The 23,641-nt window shown below is 43.2% G+C and overlaps 2 protein-coding genes across 2 annotated transcripts in view; both read left to right on the plus strand.

Moving 5' to 3' along the window:
- Positions 1-9,878: 9,878 nt before the first annotated feature.
- On the plus strand, positions 9,879-15,248 carry LOC140596681 (protocadherin alpha-12-like). Its single transcript, XM_072745184.1, has 2 exons — positions 9,879-12,226; positions 15,143-15,248. The coding sequence occupies exons 1-2, from the start codon at positions 9,879-9,881 to the stop codon at positions 15,246-15,248; spliced, it is 2,454 nt and encodes an 817-aa protein (XP_072601285.1).
- Positions 15,240-23,641, plus strand: part of LOC112934286 (protocadherin alpha-C2) — a 113,462-nt gene continuing 105,060 nt past the window's right edge. The window contains exon 1 of the mRNA XM_072749807.1: positions 15,240-17,751. Coding sequence (XP_072605908.1) covers positions 15,340-17,751 — 2,412 coding nt within the window. The 5' untranslated portion in view covers positions 15,240-15,339. The remainder of the gene's footprint in view (positions 17,752-23,641) is intronic.

Below are 23,641 nucleotides of genomic sequence, written 5' to 3' on the forward strand. Positions count from 1 at the left end.
TATTATTTTCTTTTTTTAAGTTTTTCCTTTTTTTAAAAAAAGACTTCTTATTTATTTATTCATGAGAGAAAGAGAGAGAGAGAGAGAGAGAGAGAGAGAGAGGCAGAGACACAGCAGAAGGAGAAGCAGGCTCCATGCAGGGACCCTGACATGGGACTTCATCCAGGGACTCCAGGGTCACACCCTGGACTTCAGGCGGTGCTAAACCACTGAGCCACCAGGGCTGCCCTGATTATTTTCTATATATATATTTAACACAGTATTAGGCATTTAGAGGAGGTATCATTAGAAATCCTTTCCCCAGTTTTGGATGAACTTATGGTCTCAAACCCAGAATTCTTTCAACAAGAAACAGGATTCAACCATTATTGAGTGCCTACTGTGTCCTGGAAATTCTGCTCTGTGCTAGCCCATCTCAGGTCACACCTACAATTCTACAACAGCTCCCTGCTGGTCTCCTGGCTTCTGGTCTTCTCCCCTTCAAACTGGCCTTGTGTATCTGGCCAGTCTCAGCCCTCTTAAATCTTACCTTACTTTTTTGCTCCAGCACATCTAATGGCTCTCCAGTGCCCTTAAGGTCAACTCCAGGGATACCTGGGTGGCGCAGCGGTTTGGCGCCTGCCTTTAGTTTTGGCCCAGGGCACGATCCTGGAGACTCGGGATCGAATCCCACGTCAGGCTCCCGGTGCATGGAGCCTGCTTCTCCCTCTGCCTATGTCTCTGCCTCTCTCTCTCTCTCTCTCTCTCTCTGTGTGATTATCATGAATAAATAAAAAAAATTTAAAAAAAGGTCAACTCCAATTCTTTAATATGATAATTAAGCCTTCCCTGCTCAGGCCTTGCTCTCTGTAATGGAATTTCCTATGTATTGTCTCTTTGATCCTCTCCTGTGCCTGGTACTCAGAGGTGCTTAATAAACATTTGTAAGGTGAATGAAAAAGAAAAGTCAGCTATTTTCATGAATATATCTTGACAGATAAACAAAAACCAACATTGATGACTTAGAAAGGCCAATATGGCACATCCATTTTTATGGTGACATTTATTTCATTGAATTATAATAAAATTTATTTTATAATTGAAAGACACCTTCTTCCATATCATTGACACCACCAAAAAGTATCATTTTGATACCTCATATTATACTGATAGCAGTGCAACTTACCTGATAAATCATGTGTGCCAAATATACATTTCATCTACATCCAAAACTTTTCCATTGTGAATTCTATGTATTAAAAACTAAGTTTGAAATTTTATTTTTGTTTTTCAGTGGATATAAAATTGCTTGTAACAAAAATGCAATTAAATGTAAATAACAAAAAGAATTAGAACTAAAGAAAATAGATAGGAAAGAAGGCAAATGCACATAGATAACACGCATAACCTAGAGTTGTTATTAAAACCTCAAATGTTGGGCAGCCCTGGTGGCCCAGCAGTTGAGCGCTGCCTTCAGCACAGGGTATGATCCTGGAGACCTGGGATGGAGTCCCACATCGGGCTCCCTGCTTAGAGCCTGCTTCTCCCTCTGCCTCTCTCTCTCTCTCTCTCTCTGTCATGAATAAATAAATAAATAATCTTAAAAAAAACCCTCAAATGTGTCTTTGAGTTTCCTAGAAGCCAAAGTAACAAGAGAGATTAGAAGTCAAACAATTCAAATTTGGTAGCATTTCAATTTTAGAAACAATATCTTTTTTATAATACTTTATTTTTTAAAAATATTTTATTTATTTATTCATGAGAGACACACAGAGAGAGGTAGAGACACAGGCAGAGGGAGAAGCAGGCTCCCTACAGGGAGCCCAAAGCGCGACTCAATCCTGGGTCTCCAGGATCAGGCCCTGGGCTGAAGGCGGGGCTAAACCCCGGAGCCACCCGGGCTGCCCCTAGAAACAATATCTTTTTTTTTTTTTTTTTAGAAACAATATCTTTAGGAAATGTTTAACCCTAGTTTTTCATAAGGCTACCTGCAGAATTAAACTGTATATTATGTGTATATGTAAAAGAAGAATTGTAGAACTTCAAACTTAGGAACAAAAATTTCATGTTAAGAATAAAAGATCATTTCCCCCATACCATCAGTTTCAAAATGACTTACAATAAGAGTGTTCCCTCAGTAAGCACTTTGGAAATATTGTTTTTAGTATATAATAAAATGAAATACGTGAAGTTAATTATATTTTTCCTTTAAGTGTACGATGTAGTTAGTGTACAGTACTCACTATTCAGGCGCAAGGTGTCGCTCTTTACTCGGTGGAAATAGTTCTTTCCAGGGTCTGTCTGAACAGCCAGAAACGCCCCAAACGAAAACGACTCAATCACGCCGAATGCTACCATTAAAGGATTCTTTGAAACTTCTCAAAAATTCAGCCAGATTTTCAACCCCAAACCGGAGTCTCTGGTACTGAGAGTGTACAGAACCTTATTTTGGAAGTCAAAGTCTTATGCGATGTTCGGCTTTCAAAGAAGGGGATTGGGCACTCGGCGTCTGCTGCTCTCGGTTCTGCTCCTCGCAGTCTGGGAGCCCGCGAGCGGCCAGGTCCGCTACTCGGTCCCGGAGGAGGCCAAACACGGCACCTTCGTGGGCCGCATCGCCCAGGATCTGGGGCTGGAGCTGGCGGAGCTGGTGCCGCGCCTTTTCCGACTGGCGTCCAAAGGCCACGGGGACCTTCTGGAGGTAAATCTGCAGAATGGCATCTTGTTTGTGAATTCTCGGATCGACCGGGAGGAGCTGTGCGGGCGGAGCGCGGAGTGCAGCATCCACCTGGAGGTGATCGTGGACAGGCCGCTGCAGGTTTTCCATGTGGAGGTGGAGGTGAAGGACATTAACGACAACGCGCCGGTGTTCTCTCTCAGAGAACAAAAACTGCTGATTTCTGAATCTAAGCAACCCGACTCTTATTTTCCTCTAGAGGGAGCTTCTGATGCGGATATAGGAGAAAATGCTCTATTGACCTACAGACTAAGTCACAATGAGTATTTTTCTTTAGAATTACCAACACAAAGTAAGCAGACTAAAAGACTGTCGCTTAAATTAAAGAAGTATCTGGATCGAGAGACAACTCCAGAATTTAATTTGCTACTGACCGCTGCAGATGGGGGAAAACCAGAGCTCACTGGCACCATTCAGCTTTTCGTCCACGTCTTGGATATTAACGACAATGATCCGGAATTTGAGCAATCAGAATACAAGGTGAAACTGACGGAAAACGCAGCTAAAGAAACTTTTGTAATAAAGCTAAACGCCACAGATCCAGATGAAGGAGTCAATGGTGAGGTAACCTACTCCTTGATGTCAATTAAGCCCAATGGAAAACTCTTATTTACACTAGATGAAAATAACGGAGAAGTGAGGGTCAATGGAACTTTAGATTATGAAGAAAACAAGTTTTATGAAATTGAAGTACAGGCCACAGATAAAGGGAATCCCTCAATGGCAGGTCATTGTACAGTCTGGATAGAAATCTTAGACGCGAATGATAACGCCCCTGAAGTCACCATAACTTCCCTGTCTCTCCCAGTAAGAGAGGACGCTCAGCCCAGCACCGTCATCGCCCTAATCAGCGTATCTGACCGTGACTCTGGCGCCAACGGGCAGGTGACCTGCTCACTAACACCCCAAGCCCCCTTCAAGCTGGTGTCCACCTTCAAGAATTACTATTCGCTGGTGCTGGACAGCGCCCTGGACAGGGAGAGCGTGGCGAACTACGCTCTGGTAGTGACCGCACGCGACGGAGGCTCGCCTTCGCTGTCGGCCACGGCCAGCCTGTCCGTGGAGGTGGCCGACGTGAACGACAACGCGCCGGCATTCGCGCAGCCCGAGTACACGGTGTTCGTGAAGGAGAACAACCCGCCCGGCTGCCACATCTTCACGGTGTCGGCGCGCGACGCCGACGCGCAGGAGAACGCGCTGGTGTCCTACTCGCTGGTGGAGCGGCGCGTGGGCGAGCGCGCGCTGTCGAGCTACGTGTCGGTGCACGCGGAGAGCGGCAAGGTGTACGCGCTGCAGCCGCTGGACCACGAGGAGCTGGAGCTGCTGCAGTTCCAAGTGAGCGCGCGCGACGCGGGCGTGCCTCCCCTGGGCAGCAACGTGACGCTGCAGGTGTTCGTGCTGGACGAGAACGACAACGCGCCCGCGCTGCTGCCGCTGCCCGGGGCGCGCGGCGGGGGCGGCGCGCTGAGCGAGCCGGTGTCGCGGGCGGTGGGCGCGGGCCACGTGGTGGCCAAGGTGCGCGCGGTGGACGCGGACTCGGGCTACAACGCGTGGCTGTCGTACGAGCTGCAGCCGGCGGCGGGGGGCGCGCGCAGCCCGTTCCGCGTGGCGCTGTACACGGGCGAGATCAGCACGACGCGCGCCCTGGACGAGGCGGACGCGCCGCGCCAGCGCCTGCTGGTGCTGGTGAAGGACCACGGCGAGCCGGCGCTGACGGCCACGGCCACTGTGCTGCTGTCGCTGGTGGAGAGCGGCCAGGCGCCCAGGCCGTCGTCGCGGGTGTCGGCGGGCGGCGCGGGCGCGGCGCTGGTGGACGTCAATGTGTACCTGATCGTGGCCATCTGCGCGGTGTCCAGCCTGTTGGTGCTCACGCTGCTGCTGTCCACGGCGCTGCGGTGCTCGGCGCGGCCCAGCGAGGGCGCGTGCGGGCCGGGGAAGCCCACGCTGGTGTGCTCCAGCGCGGTGGGGAGCTGGTCGCACTCGCAGCAGAGGCGGCAGAGGGTGTGCTCTGGGGAGGGCCCGCCCAAGGCCGACCTCATGGCCTTCAGCCCCAGCCTGCCTCGGGGCCTGGATGGAGAAGTCGGAGGGGAAAGGCAGGAGGCAGGATCAAATCACCCTGGGCAGGTGAGTTCTATAGATTCCTCTTCTTTTGAAGTCTACTTTAAATTTTAAACAATCCATTTTATTTCATTGAATATATTAACGAATACTCTGTATTTGGGGTATTGATGTTTTAAACGAGTATAAATGTTTTAGAGAACAATTCCTGTTAGTGAAATGCGAAAAGATAAAAATCCAAGTTTAATCATGAGAAAAATCAGGTTTTTTAAGCCAACAAATGCCTTATTTCTCCTAATGTTTGGTCGAAAATGTTAAAAGATGAAAGAACCACTCTCCTGTCATCACTTTATTAGATACAATTTCCAATTTTCCATGAAGTACCTGGATCACTTTATTTCTTCCGTAATCCTCACTATAGATAATTACTATGGATATTTCAATTTATTCATCCTTTTTGTCTTTTAACAGCCTTTTGCTTTAATATTTTCACATTATTAGATCACTTCACTTGTGTTATTTCAGTCTTGTATCGAAGTTTGAACTGTCTCTTCATTAAGTCTGAAAAGATTTGCCTTTTTTTCTGTAGTGTCAAACATGGATTGTACATTTATTGTCCATTAAATAATCTTTAGTTTTGCCTCAACTGATAAAATAAAACCTGTTTTCGGTTTTCTTTTTTATCGTATTTTTAAATTTAAATTCAATTTGTGAACATGTAGTATATCATCTGGTGCTCATCACATATGCCCTCCTTTGTGCTTATCACCCAGTTATCCCATCCCCCAACCACCTCCCTTCTGCAACCCTATGTTTGTTTCCCAGAATCAGGAGTCTCTCATGGTTCATTTTCCTCTCTAATTTTTAATTTAGTTTAACTTAATTTTTAAGTTTCTCCCTTTTCACTTATAGTCCCTTTCTTTACATTCCACATATGAGTGAAACCATATGATAATTGTCTTTCTCTGATTGACTTATTTCACTCAGCCTAATACCCTTCAGTTCCATCCACGTCAATGTAAATGGTAGGTATTCATCCTTTCTGATGGCAGAGTAATATTCCATTGCATATATGTATATATACATCACATCTTTAGTCATTTATCTGTCAAAGGACATCTTGGCCTCTTCCACAGTTTGGCTATTGTGGACCTTGCTGCTATGAACATTGGGGTGCAGGTGTCGTGTTGTTTCACTACATCTGTATCTTTGGGGTAAATATCCAGTAGTGCCATTGTTGGGTCATAGGGTAGCTCCATTTTTAACTTCTTGAGGAACCTCTACACTGTTTTCCAGAGTGGCTGCACCAGCTGGCATTCCCACCAATGATGCAAGAGGGTTCCCCTTTCTCCATGTCCTCACCAACATCTGTTGTTTCCTGTCTTGTTAGACATTTAACATTGGTATAAAATGGTATCTCATTGTGGTTTTGATTTGTATTTCCCTGATGACAAGTGATGTGGAGCATTTTTTATGTGCTTGTTGGCCATGGGTAGGTCTTCTTTGGAGAAATGTCTGTTCATGTCTTCTGCCCATTTCTGGACTGGACTGTTTGTTTTTTGGGTGTTGAGTCTGATGAATTCTTTATAGATATTGAATGCTAGCCCTTTATCTGACATGTCATTTGCAAATATCTTCCCCCATTCTGAAGGTTGCCTTTTAGTTTTGTTGACTGTTTCCTTTGCTGCTGATAAAAAGCAGGAGCTTTTTATCTTGATGAAAACCCAATAGTTTCTTATTGCTTTCATTTCCCTTGCCTTTATAGACATGTCTAGCAAGAAGTTGCTGTGGCCAAGTTCAAAAAAGTTGTTGCCTATGTTCTCTTCTAGGATTTTGATGGATTCCTGTCTCACATTTAGATCTTTTATCTATTTTTTATTTATCTTTGTGTATGGTGTAAGAGAATGGTTCAGTTTCATTCTTCTACATGTGGCTCTCCAATTTTCCCAACACCATTTATTGAAGAAACTGTCCTTTTTCCAAATTGGATATTCTTTCCTGCTTTGTCAAAAGATTAGATGACCATAGAATTGAAAGTCCATTTCTGGATACAAGTTGTTTTCATATTATTCGCAGTTAAAAAATTCAGTCTTGTATTGTTGGATGCTGGTTTCATTGAAATTATGTAACTAAAAATTTTATTGATTTTATTGCATGTAATGGGTACAGATTTATCTACAACAAACAGAACTCCCAGGTTTATGCTTACACAGTTTACTAGGCAAATAAAGTTATTTATATTACTTACCCAAGTCTTCAAACTTGTTGAAGACAAACATATAGGCTTATAATATCTTCAACATATGCTAGTTGGCAGTCTTCCTTAAGTTTTGTGGGTTCATCTAGAAAGGAAAATGTTAAGTCTATTAAAGTGAACTGAAAATTATCATTTCACTCATCTTGCATTTTAAATTTCCTGTCTTTAAATTCTTTATTCCTGGTGTTTGTGAATTTTTTTTTCCATGTGTTATAATCACATCTGATGATTCTACAAAAGGTCATTTACCCTTAGGTCATTCTTCTAGCTATTTGTATAGTGGCAGAGTCACTTCTTTCAGAATTTGATGAACATTTGTATGTGGCTATTCTCCCCTTAAAATTAGAGGCTAAAATTTCTTTATTCTATAGTAGGCAGCCAAATTAAAATGCAAAATGCTTTAGACGTAAAAGATTAAGCCATCACATCATTTATGAAACTGTAAACATAATAAATGAATGTTAGATAAGGCACACATTATTATCCATCTCCAAATGAAGTTCCTAGAATGACTGAAGACCATCTAGATTTAATAAATAAAGATACTGGAATGTCTTAAGCACATGTGAAAAATTTTGCAAATTATTACTTTTACAGTACATAAGCGGTTGATGCACATTTTTAGATAATTCCAAATTATGTGGGCTATTTTCTGCAGATTTTGTGTCTTTTATACTTAATTTCAGGATTACATTTAATGGTGTAAAATTATAATTTTTTAAAAGATTTTATTTATTTATTCATGAGAGAGGGAGGAGAGGTAAAGACACAGGCAGAGGGAGAAGCGAGAAGCAGGCTCCATGCAGAGAGCCTGCCTTGGGACCCAATCCCAGGACGCCAAGGATCAGGCCCTGGGCTGGAGGTGGCGCTAAACTGCTGAGCCACCCAGGCTGCCCTAAAATTATAATTTCAACCATTTTCTAGTTCAATTGTTTAAGTATTGAGCTAATTTTAGATGTTCCTATCTGTTTAAGTAATTTAATTATGTCTAACAGCATGTGAGGACTACATAGCACATTACTTCTTCAATAAAGTTCCTTAGTAATCATTGTACATTGATTTTTTTTGAAAACAGATGATAGAAAATGAAGAAGTATGTTAGTGATATCAGACAATTTAAATAGTCCAATAACATCAAAATTCAAATGTTTTTTTTTTGATTACTTAAAAGCCAGTTTTATAGTTGATTCAAGTTAACTTATTTTTTAAAATATTTTATTTATTTATTTATTTATTTATTTAAAGGATTTTATTTATTTATTCATGAGAGACACAGAGAGAGTGAGGGGCAGAGACACAGGCAGAGGGAGAAGCAGGCTCCATGCAGAAAGCCTGACGTGGGACTCGATCCAGGGTCTCCAGGATCTCGGCCTAGGCTGCAGGCAGGGCTAAACCACTGGGCCACCGGGGCTGCCCTTGACTTGAATTTTAATGAGCTTATAAACTCTGTATTTATAACTAGCTGTGGCACAACTAGCTATGGCATCTTCTCTGTGTTTTGTTTTCCTCTAAAGCTGATCTTAATTAATTAATAAAGATCTGATCATAATTAATAAAATTATGAAATAAAAAGCTGATAAAAAGCTGATCATAATTAATAAAATTATGAAAAGTCCTTTGATTCTCCCATACCTTAGAGTCACCATTCTGATTTTCTGAAGAGAAGCAGATTTTAAGTGACTGCTAACTGGCCTGAAAGGGAAAATTTAAAGGGAAACCAAAGGTTCATTGTGGAGTTTATTTTTTTTAAGATTTTATTTATTTATTCATAGAGACACACATACACACAGAGAGAGAGGCGAGACACAGGCAGAGGGAGAAGCAGACTCCATGCAGGGAGCCGGAGGTGGGACTTGATCCTGGGTCTCCAGGATCACACCTCAGGCTGCAGGCGGCGCTAAACCACTGCGCCACCGGGGCTGCCCTCATTGTGAAGTTTATATTCTTTTGATTTTGGTCAGTGACACTGGGCTTCAAAATATCTCACAGAACTATTTTGTATTAGGGCTTCACAGCCACTTTAGAATATTGTGAAATTTAGAGGCTTTGATTCAACATGTTACATGAAAATGCTTTCCTCCTGCAGGATCTGTAGCCAAGCCTCATTTTAACATGTTATGGGAATGAGAGCAATTTTAAGAAAAGTCATCGCATTTAAGCATCAAGGAACCAAAAACAATGACATTCCATATATATGACGTATTTTTATATCCAACAGAAGTATGAATAAAATAATTTGTATGAGTGAAATACTCAGTTAATAGAAATACTTTAGTTGGGTTTTTTGTTTTTCTTTTTTACTAAGTGTGGGAGTTCTTGAGTTTCTCCTAAAGTCCTACAATGAAGTGCTCATGAAGGATAAAAGTGGCAACAAGTGTGAATTGTAAGCAAAATAAGGTCGAGGGTGATGCATATTATTCATTTTATTCTCCATGATAGCCAAAGAGTAGCTTCTGACACCCTGTATTTCAATGATTGTTTTATGATAGACTCTGAAGCAGAATATTTAAAAAACTGCAGCATAATGGAAATGATTGTGCTTTGTTACTAATATTATATACATTAAATAAAAAGGCATTTGCAAACAATCTATGAAAATATCCAAAAGTCAAAAAATTTTAAGTGTTCCAGAAAGTGGCTAAACCAAAAAGAACCTCAGGATCTTTCTTGTACTTACATAATCAGTCACATGATGTCGCTGTACACTCAGAAGGTGAAAAGGAAAAATTTTGTCTCCGCGCCCAGATTCCACCCATTGACAGAATAGGATTGACTCCATACTCATAAAGGTTCGCAGGTGAGCGATCCCTTAAAACTAACAGTCCCACCTCAGAGGTCTTGTTAACTACAATGGTGTTTTCCTGGAGAGGAGGCCCAGGAGCCCCGCGACTGCTGCTCTCGCTTCTGCTCCTCGCAGTTTGGGAACCCGGGAGCAGCCAAGTCCACTACTCGGTCCTGGAGGAGGCTAAACACGGCACCCTTGTGGGCCGCATTGCGCAAGACCTCGGGCTGGAGCTGACCGAGCTGGTGCCCCGCCAATTCCGGGTGGCGTCCAAAGGCCGCCGGCACCTTTTAGAGGTAAATCTGCCAAATGGCATTTTGTTTGTGAATTCTCGGATCGACCGCGAGGAGCTGTGCGGGCGGAGCGCGGAGTGCAGCATCCACCTGGAGGTGATCGTGGACAGGCCGCTGCAGGTTTTCCATGTGGAGGTGGAGGTGAAGGACATTAACGACAACCCGCCGGTGTTCAGAGAAGGAGAACAAAAGGTACTGATTTCTGAATCCGCACCTCTGGATTCTCATTTTCCTCTAGAGGGCGCTTTCGATGCGGATATTGGCGTAAACTCTCTTCTGACCTATACGTTAGGTCTAAATGAATATTTTACTCTTAAAATAATAACGAAAAATGATAAAAGTATATTGCCTGAACTAGTTCTACGGAAGTCATTGGATAGAGAGGAAACTCCAGAACTTAATATATTGCTGACCTCCCAGGATGGCGGTAAACCCGAGCTAACAGGATCTGTTCAAATTAAAATAAGCATTCTGGATGTGAATGACAACGCTCCGGAGTTTGGTAAGCCTGGCTATAAAGTAGCGCTGCTTGAAAATGTCCCAAATGGCACGAGAGTGATTCAGCTAAACGCTTCTGATCTAGACGAAGGGGTGAATAGAGAAATTTCCTATGGAATCAGACTGATTTTGCCAGTGAGTGAGAAATGTACCTTTACGATAAATCCAGAAACAGGTGAAATCAGAATGTACGGGAAATTGGATTTTGAAGAGAATAATGAATACGAAATTCAGGTTAACGCCGTTGATAAAGGGATTCCTTCCATGGCAGGTCACTGTACAGTCCTAGTGGAAGTTCTGGACCTGAATGACAATACCCCTGAAGTTATGATCACTTCGTTGTCGCTCCCCATGAGAGAGGATGCTCAGGTGGGCACCGTCATCGCCTTGATCAGCGTGTCCGACCATGACTCTGGCGCCAACGGGCAGGTGACCTGCTCACTAACACCCCAAGTCCCCTTCAAGCTGGTGTCCACCTTCAAGAATTACTATTCGCTGGTGCTGGACAGCGCCCTGGACAGAGAGAGCGTGGCGAACTACGCTCTGGTAGTGACCGCACGCGACGGAGGCTCGCCTTCGCTGTCGGCCACGGCCAGCGTGTCTGTGGAGGTGGCCGACGTGAACGACAACGCGCCGGCATTCGCGCAGCCCGAGTACACGGTGTTCGTGAAGGAGAACAACCCGCCCGGCTGCCACATCTTCACGGTGTCGGCGCGCGACGCCGACGCGCAGGAGAACGCGCTGGTGTCCTACTCGCTGGTGGAGCGGCGCGTGGGCGAGCGCGCGCTGTCGAGCTACGTGTCGGTGCACGCGGAGAGCGGCAAGGTGTACGCGCTGCAGCCGCTGGACCACGAGGAGCTGGAGCTGCTGCAGTTCCAAGTGAGCGCGCGCGACGCGGGCGTGCCTCCCCTGGGCAGCAACGTGACGCTGCAGGTGTTCGTGCTGGACGAGAACGACAACGCGCCCGCGCTGCTGCCGCTGCCCGGGGCGCGCGGCGGGGGCGGCGCGCTGAGCGAGCCGGTGTCGCGGGCGGTGGGCGCGGGCCACGTGGTGGCCAAGGTGCGCGCGGTGGACGCGGACTCGGGCTACAACGCGTGGCTGTCGTACGAGCTGCAGCCGGCGGCGGGGGGCGCGCGCAGCCCGTTCCGCGTGGCGCTGTACACGGGCGAGATCAGCACGACGCGCGCCCTGGACGAGGCGGACGCGCCGCGCCAGCGCCTGCTGGTGCTGGTGAAGGACCACGGCGAGCCGGCGCTGACGGCCACGGCCACTGTGCTGCTGTCGCTGGTGGAGAGCGGCCAGGCGCCCAGGCCGTCGTCGCGGGTGTCGGCGGGCGGCGCGGGCGCGGGCGCGGGCGCGGGCGCGGCGCTGGTGGACGTCAACGTGTACCTGATCGTGGCCATCTGCGCGGTGTCCAGCCTGTTGGTGCTCACGCTGCTGCTGTCCACGGCGCTGCGGTGCTCGGCGCCGCCCAGTGAGGGCGCGTGCGGGCCGGGGAAGCCCATGCTGGTGTGCTCCAGCGCGGTGGGGAGCTGGTCGCACTCGCAGCAGAGGCGGCAGAGGGTGTGCTCTGGGGAGGGCCCGCCCAAGGCCGACCTCATGGCCTTCAGCCCCAGCCTTCCACAGTCAGAAGTTTGTTTAAATACTTCCAGTGAAGTAAGTCATTCATATCATTTAAATATTTGTTTCCTTTCATAGCTTTTTATTAGGATATAAATACATCCTTTCTTTTTTCTTCCTGTTATCTTTTAAACCAGAGAACATCTTCTGTGGTATGATCATTCTTAGTTATTTTGAACTTTTTGTGTATATCATGTTCATTGAAACTTTCCTTTGAAAGTTCACTTGAACTTTCATGTATTAGTGATATGTGTAGATGAAATGGTGGTTATGGATCACCATATTTTAAACTGTCTTGTTCTATCATTTCTCCTATATGAATTATTAGCCTTGAAAAATATTAGTACATAAGAGTAAAAACTGCATAGGTGTTTGATAACTCTTAAGTTTGAACTTAATATCATGATCAGAGTACAAATAGTTTTCATACACCATGAACTGAATTCCTTTACTGTTCCTTATATACATAAGCTTGTAAAATATCCTCCTGGTAACCACTTTAATTTCAGCACAATGTCCTTCAGATATTATAATAATAAAAATTATGTTATTCTAAGGAATAATTTTGTTATTGTTCACACGGAGTGCCTTTTTCTTTTTAGTGAGATTGGTTACTTACTATCCTTATTTACATAAAATCAATCTCCTGGTATTTTCTAGGACCTGTGCTAAGATCTTTAATTGCATCATCTCATCTAAACACCAAATTAGCCATGGGGCACCTAGCTGGTTTAGTGAGTGGACTATGCTACTCTTGATCGCAGGGTTGTGAGTAGGAGCCCCATGTTGGATGTAGAGATTACTTAAAAATAAACCTTATAAAAAACCAGCCTTGGGGTGCCTAGGTGGCTCAGTCAGTAAGCAGTTAAGGGTCTGCCTTTGATTCAAGTCCTTATCTAAGGGTCTTAGGATTGAGCCCTGCTCAGTGTCTTCCTCCCCTCCTCCTCCCCCTGCTCATGCTGTGTCTCTCTCTAGCTCAATCTCTTTCTCTCAAATGAATTAAAAAAATTTTTTGAAGGAATGAAGATGAAGATGAAAGATATGGGGGCACCTAGGTGGCTCAGGCGGTAAAGCATATGACTCCATCTCAGTTCAGGTCTTGATCTTGCGGTCATGAGTTCCAAAGTGGAGCCTACTTAGAAAAAAAAAACAACTTTCCTTAGTAGGGAAAGAAAAATGTTGGTATTAGAAGAGCTATCAAGTTCATATTTGATTGCTTATCTCTCTGGGTAAATTTTCTGAGAATAAAATGGTGGAAATTAGGTTGGGGATTTGAGAAGAGAGAGAAGAAAATATAGAAGAATCTCTGTATGCAGGAGGAAAGAGTTAATTAGGAATTCATTTGAAAGCCCAAATCAAGGTAAATGTGTGAGTAAACTTGTAGAGAATATAGTGATCATGGCAAAGTGACATCCTTAAATGGAGAGGCTCAGTGAGAGAGAGAAAATGAACAGTTATATTGTGTGTTGGAAGCTAAAGAAAATGTTTGAGGAGTAATATAAGTGGGTGAGTACTTTGAGGATGTTTGACATAATTTACATAGTTGACTATGTAATCTAGATTAGATGGAGAGAAAAGGGAAATAAGGTAGAGCTTGATAGACAAGAACAATCAGAAGGAATCAAGAGGCTGTTCTCAGGTAAGAGTAAAGTTATGTTAATGAAAGTAATGTAACAGGACTGGAAGATGGCGTTAAGAGAATATCAAATACTCAAATTTTCAGAGATGAGCAAAGATGCAGAAACAAACTCAACTATTGTGTCTTGCAGAATTGTGCACAGAACAGGCAAGGTAATTATTGGAGCTATACTGTGTCTTGTATAGCACTATTTTGTCTGGAAATTTGTGGCTTGGTAAAGATAGTTGTAACAATAGGTAAAAGTAATATTCCCTTCTTTTCTTTCTTGCTAAAGATGTGTTAACATCTCTGTTTATCTGTTGATGTTTGGAAAAATCAGAGTCAATTTTTAAATAATAGTAAGGTTTTCCCCAGGAATAGGGAGGAGAAGAGGGAAGTTTAAATTATTGGTATTAATTTAAATTCCATCAGATACATAGGATGTTTTTTCTTGGCATCTTTTATGCAAAGAAAAATGTAAAGCATTGTAATATCTTAGTGGTCTAAATTATCGTGTTTGTGCACAAACATGCTCACATGCAAACTCATACATTGACAGGACACTCCCTTTAAATACAAATATTTTATCTACATTTCAGTCATATTTTGGGGATATTGCACATCTAGTATATCATGTATTAATATTTTCCACAATCATCTGTTTTATTCTTTAATTGATTATGTTTTCATTTGGAGTTAATGGCTGTTGTGTGAATAGTTCTAAATAAATATTGCAGGAAAAAAGATATTCCCAACCGAAACCACCAGAGGTAGGCAGACTGGTTTCCAAAAGTGAATGTAGAATATTCCTCTTTTAAAATTCTGCATGGGGGTGCCTGGCTGGCTCAGTTGGTAGAGCATGTGACTTGATATTGATCTCAGGGTTGTGAGTTTGAGCCACATTGGGTGTAGAGATTACTTAAAAATAAAATATTTTTAAAAATTTCTGCATGAGAGTTTTACACTTGCAAAAATATATTTGTGGAAAATGGAATTCAACCGATTTTCAACTAGCATCCTATACAGACCAGAATACAGTGATTTACTGAGGTATGATCATTCTTAGTTATTTTGAACTTTTTGTGTATTTCATGTTCATTGAAACTTCCCCTTTGAAAGTTCACTTGAAATTTCATGTGTTAATTAGTGATATGTATAGATGAAATGGTGGTTATGGTTATGTTTTTCTGGAAAGAAAGACATTTAATCTTCAATTACGTATTTGCAGTGAAAAACATCACAAAATCTAAGGAAAAAATCCCCTACATCAATGGAAAATGTGAAGACCAAATCTTTTTTACAGTTACACATTCATGCACATGGTGTCGCTCTTCACTGAGAACATTTCCCAGAAGAAGGTGCTCTGTTCCTTCCTGCAGAAAATTGGGCAGATAGTGGAGAACCTCTAGTGACTCTTCCCGCAATAGAAGGCGGTGAGGGTCAGTTTGCGGTAAGGTATTACATATACTTCAGATATATTTGAATCCTTTCGAGTGTACTATGCTGTTTTCCTGGCGAGGAGACCCGGGAGCCCTGAGTTCCTTGCTCTGGCTTCTGCTCCTCGCAGTCCAGGAGCCCGTGAGCGGCCAGGTCCGCTACTCGGTCCTGGAGGAGGCCAAACACGGCACCTTCGTGGGCCGCATCGCCCAGGACCTGGGGCTGGAGCTGGCGGAGCTGGTGCCGCGCCTTTTCCGACTGGCGTCCAAAGGCCATGGGGACCTTCTGGAAGTAAATCTGCAGAATGGCGTTTTGTTTGTGAATTCTCGGATCGACCGCGAGGAGCTGTGCGGGCGGAGCGCGGAGTGCAGCATCCACCTGGAGGTGATCGTGGACAGGCCGCTGCACGTTTTCCATGTGGAAGTGGAAGTTAAAGATATTAACGACAACCCGCCTGTGTTTCCTGAAAGTAAAAAAAGGATTATCATTGCAGAATCTAGACCCCCAGAAACTCGGTTTCCACTAGATGGCGCATCCGATGCAGATATTGGAATAAACTCGGCCTTGACCTACCGAATCAATCCCAACGAGTATTTCGCTTTGGACACACAAAACAATCATCGTGAACAAACGTCATCGTTGTCACTCGTGTTGAAAAAATCATTGGACAGAGAGCAAATTCAGGAGCATAGTTTATTATTGACAGCCAATGATGGGGGTAAACCGGAGCTGACTGGCACAGTTCAGCTGCTGATAACAATTCTGGATGTGAATGACAATGCCCCAGAATTTGACCAATTTATTTATAAAGTGACAGTGTTAGAAGACGCATTTAATGGAACATTAGTGATCAAGCTAAATGCCACGGATCTGGATGATGGTACGAATGGAGACATAATCTACTCATTTAGAAGGCCTGTATCGCCTGCGGTATTATATGCGTTTATGATAAATCCCAACAGTGGAGAAATTAGAACAAAAGGTAAACTAGATTTCGAAGAAAAGAAGTTGTATGAAATATCGGTGGAGGCAACAGACAAGAGTAATATTCCAATGGCAGGTCACTGTACCATTTTGGTGGAAATACTAGATATAAATGACAATACCCCAGAAATTACCATCACTTCTCTGGCACTCCCCGTGCCAGAGGATGCTCAGGTGGGCACCGTCATCGCCTTGATCAGCGTGTCCGACCATGACTCTGGCGCCAACGGGCAGGTGACCTGCTCACTAACACCCCAAGTCCCCTTCAAGCTGGTGTCCACCTTCAAGAATTACTATTCGCTGGTGCTGGACAGCGCCCTGGACAGAGAGAGCGTGGCGAACTACGCTCTGGTAGTGACCGCACGCGACGGAGGCTCGCCTTCGCTGTCGGCCACGGCCAGCCTGTCCGTGGAGGTGGCCGACGTGAACGACAACGCGCCGGCATTCGCGCAGCCCGAGTACACGGTGTTCGTGAAGGAGAACAACCCGCCCGGCTGCCACATCTTCACGGTGTCGGCGCGCGACGCCGACGCGCAGGAGAACGCGCTGGTGTCCTACTCGCTGGTGGAGCGGCGCGTGGGCGAGCGCGCGCTGTCGAGCTACGTGTCGGTGCACGCGGAGAGCGGCAAGGTGTACGCGCTGCAGCCGCTGGACCACGAGGAGCTGGAGCTGCTGCAGTTCCAAGTGAGCGCGCGCGACGCGGGCGTGCCTCCCCTGGGCAGCAACGTGACGCTGCAGGTGTTCGTGCTGGACGAGAACGACAACGCGCCCGCGCTGCTGCCGCTGCCCGGGGCGCGCGGCGGGGGCGGCGCGCTGAGCGAGCCGGTGTCGCGGGCGGTGGGCGCGGGCCACGTGGTGGCCAAGGTGCGCGCGGTGGACGCGGACTCGGGCTACAACGCGTGGCTGTCGTACGAGCTGCAGCCGGCGGCGGGGGGCGCGCGCAGCCCGTTCCGCGTGGCGCTGTACACGGGCGAGATCAGCACGACGCGCGCCCTGGACGAGGCGGACGCGCCGCGCCAGCGCCTGCTGGTGCTGGTGAAGGACCACGGCGAGCCGGCGCTGACGGCCACGGCCACTGTGCTGCTGTCGCTGGTGGAGAGCGGCCAGGCGCCCAGGCCGTCGTCGCGGGTGTCGGCGGGCGGCGCGGGCGCGGGCGCGGGCGCGGGCGCGGCGCTGGTGGACGTCAACGTGTACCTGATCGTGGCCATCTGCGCGGTGTCCAGCCTGTTGGTGCTCACGCTGCTGCTGTCCACGGCGCTGCGGTGCTCGGCGCCGCCCAGCGAGGGCGCGTGCGGGCCGGGGAAGCCCACGCTGGTGTGCTCCAGCGCGGTGGGGAGCTGGTCGCACTCGCAGCAGAGGCGGCAGAGGGTGTGCTCTGGGGAGGGCCCGCCCAAGGCCGACCTCATGGCCTTCAGCCCGAGCCTGCCTCCCTGCGTGAGTTCTAAGGGGGAAACAGGTGAAAGAGAAGACTACTCAGAACAGTTGAAAGAGGTGAGTTCGTATCAAAGTCTGCTTTACTCTTTTACCTCATTCACAGTTTTATCGTTTAAGATTCTTCGTTTTCAGTGTAGCTTTATTCTTTAATATTGTGCGTCGTCCTGGTATTTAATGAGTGTTACTGACCTCTTGGATTGAATTATTGTTCAGATGCTTGTGTCTGGGTGGCTCAGTCAGTTAAGCATTCAACTCTTGATTTCGGCTCAGGTACTGATCTCAGGAACGGGAGATCTAGTCTCCTCCAGTGGGTCTCACTCTGGTCGTTGAGTCTGCTTCAAGATTCTCTCTCTCTGCCACTCCCCGCGCGTGTTCTGTCTCTTTAAACAAACAAATAATTGTTCTGATTGAAATCTTTAAGTTAAAAAAGCATAATAAATTGCCTATAATGGTAATTCGTGGGGTTTTTATTCGTATTACAGTTTGTAAGTATTTTCTATGTGAGCATTTACAAGAAACCACACTTTATGAATACTTAAGCATTTAGAAAATGTTTTTTTAAAAAAGTTTGCTTTAATGAGGCTAATGAGAATTTTTATACTTTAAATGTCTATTTAAATTTTTTTTTTTTTATTTAAAAATTTATACGTATGCTCATAGACTTCTTTTAGGGAGTCATAACCTTTTACAAGAATGCCATTTAAAAGTTACTTTTCATTTCTTTAACGAAAACCTTTTTTATTTGGTCCCGCCTCATTTTCTTCTAGTCACATCACCATTCATGTCAGGTATCTGATACTAACAAGCTCGTGATTTTCTCTCTCTCTTTTAAAAATTTTTTCTCTTTTAAAATTTTTTTGTTGGAGTTCAATTTGCCAACATATAGCATAACACCCAGTGGTCATCCCGTCAAGAATTTTCTCTTATTTATTTTCAGTCACTTAATTGCTCCACACGTGCATACATCTGGTGGGTTTTTTGTCATTGTTTATTTTAGAAAGTTTATTAGGATAGATAATGTGTTTTACACTTCTCAATCACCAATGTCTTTGGAAATCCCCACAAATCTGATACTTTTAATTTTTTAATTTATTTATGATAGTCACACACACAGAGAGAGAGAGAGAGAGAGAGAGAGAGAGAGGCAGAGATATAGGCAGAGGGAGAAGCAGGCTCCATGCACCGGGAGCCGGACGTGGGATTCGATCCCGGGTCTCCAGGATCGCGCCCTGGGCCAAAGGCAGGAGCTAAACCGCTGTGCCACCCAGGGATCCCAAATCTGATACTTTTAATAGCTGTATAATACCCCATAATGCTAGGTGAATCCTTTATATATTTAGTTACTCACGTGTTGATTAGCAATTTGTTTCAAGTCTTCTTTTGCCCTGATAAGCCCTGCTGTACTATCATTTACATATTTCTAAAATATTGGTGCTTTTATTTCTGTGAAATTCGCTTTCAGATGTGGAATAGATATATCAAAGGTTATTAATAATTTTTATTTAATTTAATTTTTATTTATTTTAAAAGATTTTATTTATTTATTCATGAGAGACAGAGAGAGAGTCAGAGACACAGGCAGAGGGAGAAGCAGGCTCCATGAGGGGAGGGGAGCCCGACATGAGACTGGATCCCAGATCTCCAGGATCACACCCTGGGCCAAAGGCGCTCAGCCACTGATCCACCCGGGCTGCCCTAATTTTAATTATAAAATGCATTGTTAGAGTACTTTCTGAGAATTTTGTAGTTCTTTTAAATTCCACCAACAATCAGTAATGATCTTATATTCTGCCAGAGTGATATCTCATTGTTAGTTTAATTTTAATTCCATATACCACCACTGAATAGGTGAGCCACTGAGCACATTATTACTTGTATTTGGTTTTCTTTGATTTGTCAATTAAATTCTTTGCCCATTTTTATTTGAAAAAAAATTTTGTTTTTCAGTTTACAAAGTTATCTGTAAAATTAGATATTAACTTTAATCTTCTACTTATATCACAAATATTTTTCCTCTTATGCAATTTATATTGATTATAATACATTTTTCCATATAAAAGTATTTTTATATTTTATATTAAATATGTCTATTTTTCTTTTATGGATTTTATAAAAAGTCTCCATAATTAGTTAGGAGGATCTTAATTTTTATATGGAACATCCATTAATTAAATTAATTTAATAGGTATTTATTTCTAATATAAGTATATTTGAAAATTCAAGTATAACTGACATATAAAATTATATTCATTTCAGATATACAATGATTTGATATTTGTATGTATTGGGAAATGATCACCACAATAAGTCTAGTTAACATCCATCACCATATATTGTTACAAGCTTTTTTCTCTTGTAATAAGAACTTTTCGGTCTACTCTTTTAGCAACCTTCAAATTTAGTATTATTAACTATAGTAACTGTTCTGTATATTACTTATTTATTTTATAACCAGAAGTTTGTACCTTTTGTCCCCCTTCACCTATTTTGCCTATTCCCATCCACTGCAAATGACAAGCACCAATCTGATCTCTGTATCATTTAGTTTTTAGGGTTTTTTTAGGTTCCACATAAGTGAGATCATTTTTCGTTTTCTTTTTTAAGATTTATTTATTTGAGAGAGAGAGCAAGAAGGAGGGAAGGGCAGGCAGATAGAGTCTTAAGCAGACTCTGCTCTGAGTATGGAGCCCCACCTGGCATGGTCTCACAACACTGAGTGGAAACCAAGAGTCCAACACTTAACTGACTGTGCCACCTCCATGCCCCAACATCATTTTTCTTAATGTAGTTATCTATTGCTATAAATTTCCCTCTTAGCCCTGCTTTTTATGCATCCCTTAAGTTTTGGTACATTGTGTTTCAATTTTCACTGGTTTCAAAGTATTATTTCCCTTTGATTTAATCATCAACCCACTGTTTTTCAGGAATGTTATTTAATTTCCACATATTTGTGAATTTTCTAGTTTTCTTCCAGTTATTAACTTCTAGTTTTGTATGATTGTAGCCAGAAAAGCTACTCTGTATGATTTCAGTCATTTAAAGTTTGCTGAGACTTATGTTGTGACATAGCACATGATCTATCCTGGACAATGTTACTTGTGTGCTTGAGAAGAATGTATATTCTACTGAGGTTGGCAGGTTTGTTCTGTACATATCTGTCAGTTCCACTTGGTTTAAAGTAGAGTTAAACTTCAATATTTTCTTATTTATTATCTGTCTGGATCATCCATCCATAGATGAAAGTGGGGTATTGAAGTCCTCTGCTGTTACTGTAATGTCTGTTACTCCCTTCAGATATGTTAGTATTTGATTTATATATTTATGCGCTCTCATGTTGGGTAGATGTATAATAATTGTTATATCCTCTTGATGAATTGACTCCATTATTTTTACTTAAAGTCAGTTTTATCTGATATAAATATAGCTACTCCGCTCTCTCTTTTCATTTGCCTGGACTGTCTTTTATCTTCTCTTCACTTTAAACCTATGTATGTCCTTGAAACTGAAGTGAATATCTTGGAGGCAGCATATACTTGGGTCTTGTTTTTAATCCATTCAGCTGCTTTATGCCTCTGATTGGAGAATTTAATCCATTTTCATTTAAAATAATTATTGATAGGTAAGGACTTAACTATGTCCAACCTATTGATTGTTTTCTTGCTGTTTTATGGTAATTTTGTTCCCTTTTTTCCCCTCCTCTTGCTGTCTTCCTTTGTGAATTGATGATTTTCCATAGTAGTATAATTTCATTTCCTTTTCTTTATCTTGTGTGTATCTACTCTAGCTTTTTGTTTTATGGTTATCTGTGATTTACTTGAAGCCTCTTATAGATAAAATTCTATTTTAAGCTGACAACAACTTCGCTTTGATCACATGCAAAACTCTATTCTTTTACTTCTTCCCATTTTATGTTTCTGTTGTCACAGTTTATGTATTTTTTAAAATTTTTATTTATTTATTCATGAGAGACACGGGGAGAGAGGCAGAGACATAGACAGAAGGAGAAGCAGACTCCTTGCAGGAAGCCTGATGTGAGACTTGATCCCAGGACTCTGGGATCCCAGGATCACACCCTGAGTAGATGCTCAACTGCTGAGCCATCTAGGTGTCCCATAATTTATGCCTTTTTATAGGGTGTATCCATTAACACCCTATTTGTAATATTTTTGTTCTATTTTAAATATTTTTGTTCGTTAACCCTTATAGTAAAGTGGTTATCATACTACCATATTACAATGTTGGGATGTTGTGAATCTGATTCTACCCTTTACCTTTACTAGCATATGATATATTTTCATGTTCTCATGTTACTAGTTATCACCCTTTCATTTCAGCTTGAAGAACTCCTTTCATCATTTCTTGTAAGGGAAGTCTAATGATGATGAATTTCCCCAAGCTTTTGTGTATTTAAAAAAACCTTTATCTTGCCTTAATTTCTGAAGGATACCTTTGCTGTATAAAGTATTCTTGATTGGTGGTTTATTTTTATTTCAGTACTTTGAATTATATCACCCCATTCTATCCTGGCTTGCAGTGTTTCTGGTGATAGCCTAATGGGAGTTTGTTTGTTCTGAAATGTTTCTCTCTTGTTCTTATTTGTTAAAATTCTCTCTTTGTCTTTGGTTTATACAGTTTTATTATAACTCATCCTAGAGAACATTGTTTTGGATTAACATTTTGGGGTAATCTTTTAGCTTTATGAACTTGGATGTCTAGATCTTTCCCCATATTTGAGAAGTTCTCTCCAATTATTTATTTAAATAAGCTTCCTACCCCTTTCCCTCTTCTCCTTCTGAGATTCCAGTGATAGTTTCTTTTAAAGGTGACCCATAAGTCCCATATGTCCCATCAGGCTTTCTTCCTTCCTTTTCACTATTTTTTCTTTTTGCTCCTTAAACAGTTTTTTTAATTTAAATTCTATTTAGTTAACATATAGTGCACTATTAGTTTTAGAGATAGAATTTAGAGACTCATCAGTTGCATATAACACCCAGTGCTCATTACATCAAGTGTCCTCCTTCGTGCACATCACCCAGTTACCCTATCCCCCACCAACCACCCCTCCAGCAACCCTCAGTTTGTTTCCTAGAGTGCTCCTTTTGACTGGATAATTTTAAATGATCTTTTTGCTTCCTCTATTGTCTGCTGCATTTCAGTTTTCTGGTTCTACAGCATTGAGCTGTTCTCCCTTGTTCTTGGTGGTCATTAGGCATCCAAAGTATGCTGGTTTCCTGTCAGCACCCCAAGTCAGGTAAAACAGATACCAGTTTCTTAGACAGCTTTCCAAAACCCTAAAAGCCAGACACACCTTCACTTTTCTCCCTCCTTCCTTTTTTTTTGTTTTAAAGATTTTATTTATTCATGAGAGACACAGAGAGAGAGAGTCAGAGACATAGGCAGAGAGAGAAGCAGGCTCCTCAAAGGGAGCCTGATGTGGGACTCAATCCCTGGACCCCAGGATCATGCCCTGAGCCAAAGGCAGATGTTCAACTGCTGAGCCACCAGATGTCCCTCTCTCCCTCCTTCCCAAAGGAGATGCTCCCTTAGTATTTTTTGTTCTCCATAGCCCCCAGGCATCCAGACTATGCCAGTTCAATCAGTTCTGATTGAGGCAATATAGAAACCAGTCCTTAAGGCAGCCTTCTGAGAAGCTGATACACTGGACACATGCTATACTCTTCTCTCCCTTGAAGGTGAAGTAGCAAGCAGGGTGTTCTTTTCTGGTGCTGAGGTGTGCCAGCATGGGTGAGGGGCTGATGTGAGCAAAGTAAAATTATTCTTTGTATTTGTCCCAGTGCAGCTATTTCAGCTTTGTATTCACCTGGTGAACTTTAGCATCATAACTGGATTCAGGAATCAATTCAATTCAGTCAATCAATTCAATTCATAAAGGAATTTTGGCCCACATGTTGTTAATGGTATTTTTGTGGGGGGAATAAGGGCTGGA

Source organism: Vulpes vulpes, chromosome 2 (genome assembly GCF_048418805.1).
Source record: "Vulpes vulpes isolate BD-2025 chromosome 2, VulVul3, whole genome shotgun sequence".
NCBI lineage: Eukaryota > Metazoa > Chordata > Mammalia > Carnivora > Canidae > Vulpes > Vulpes vulpes.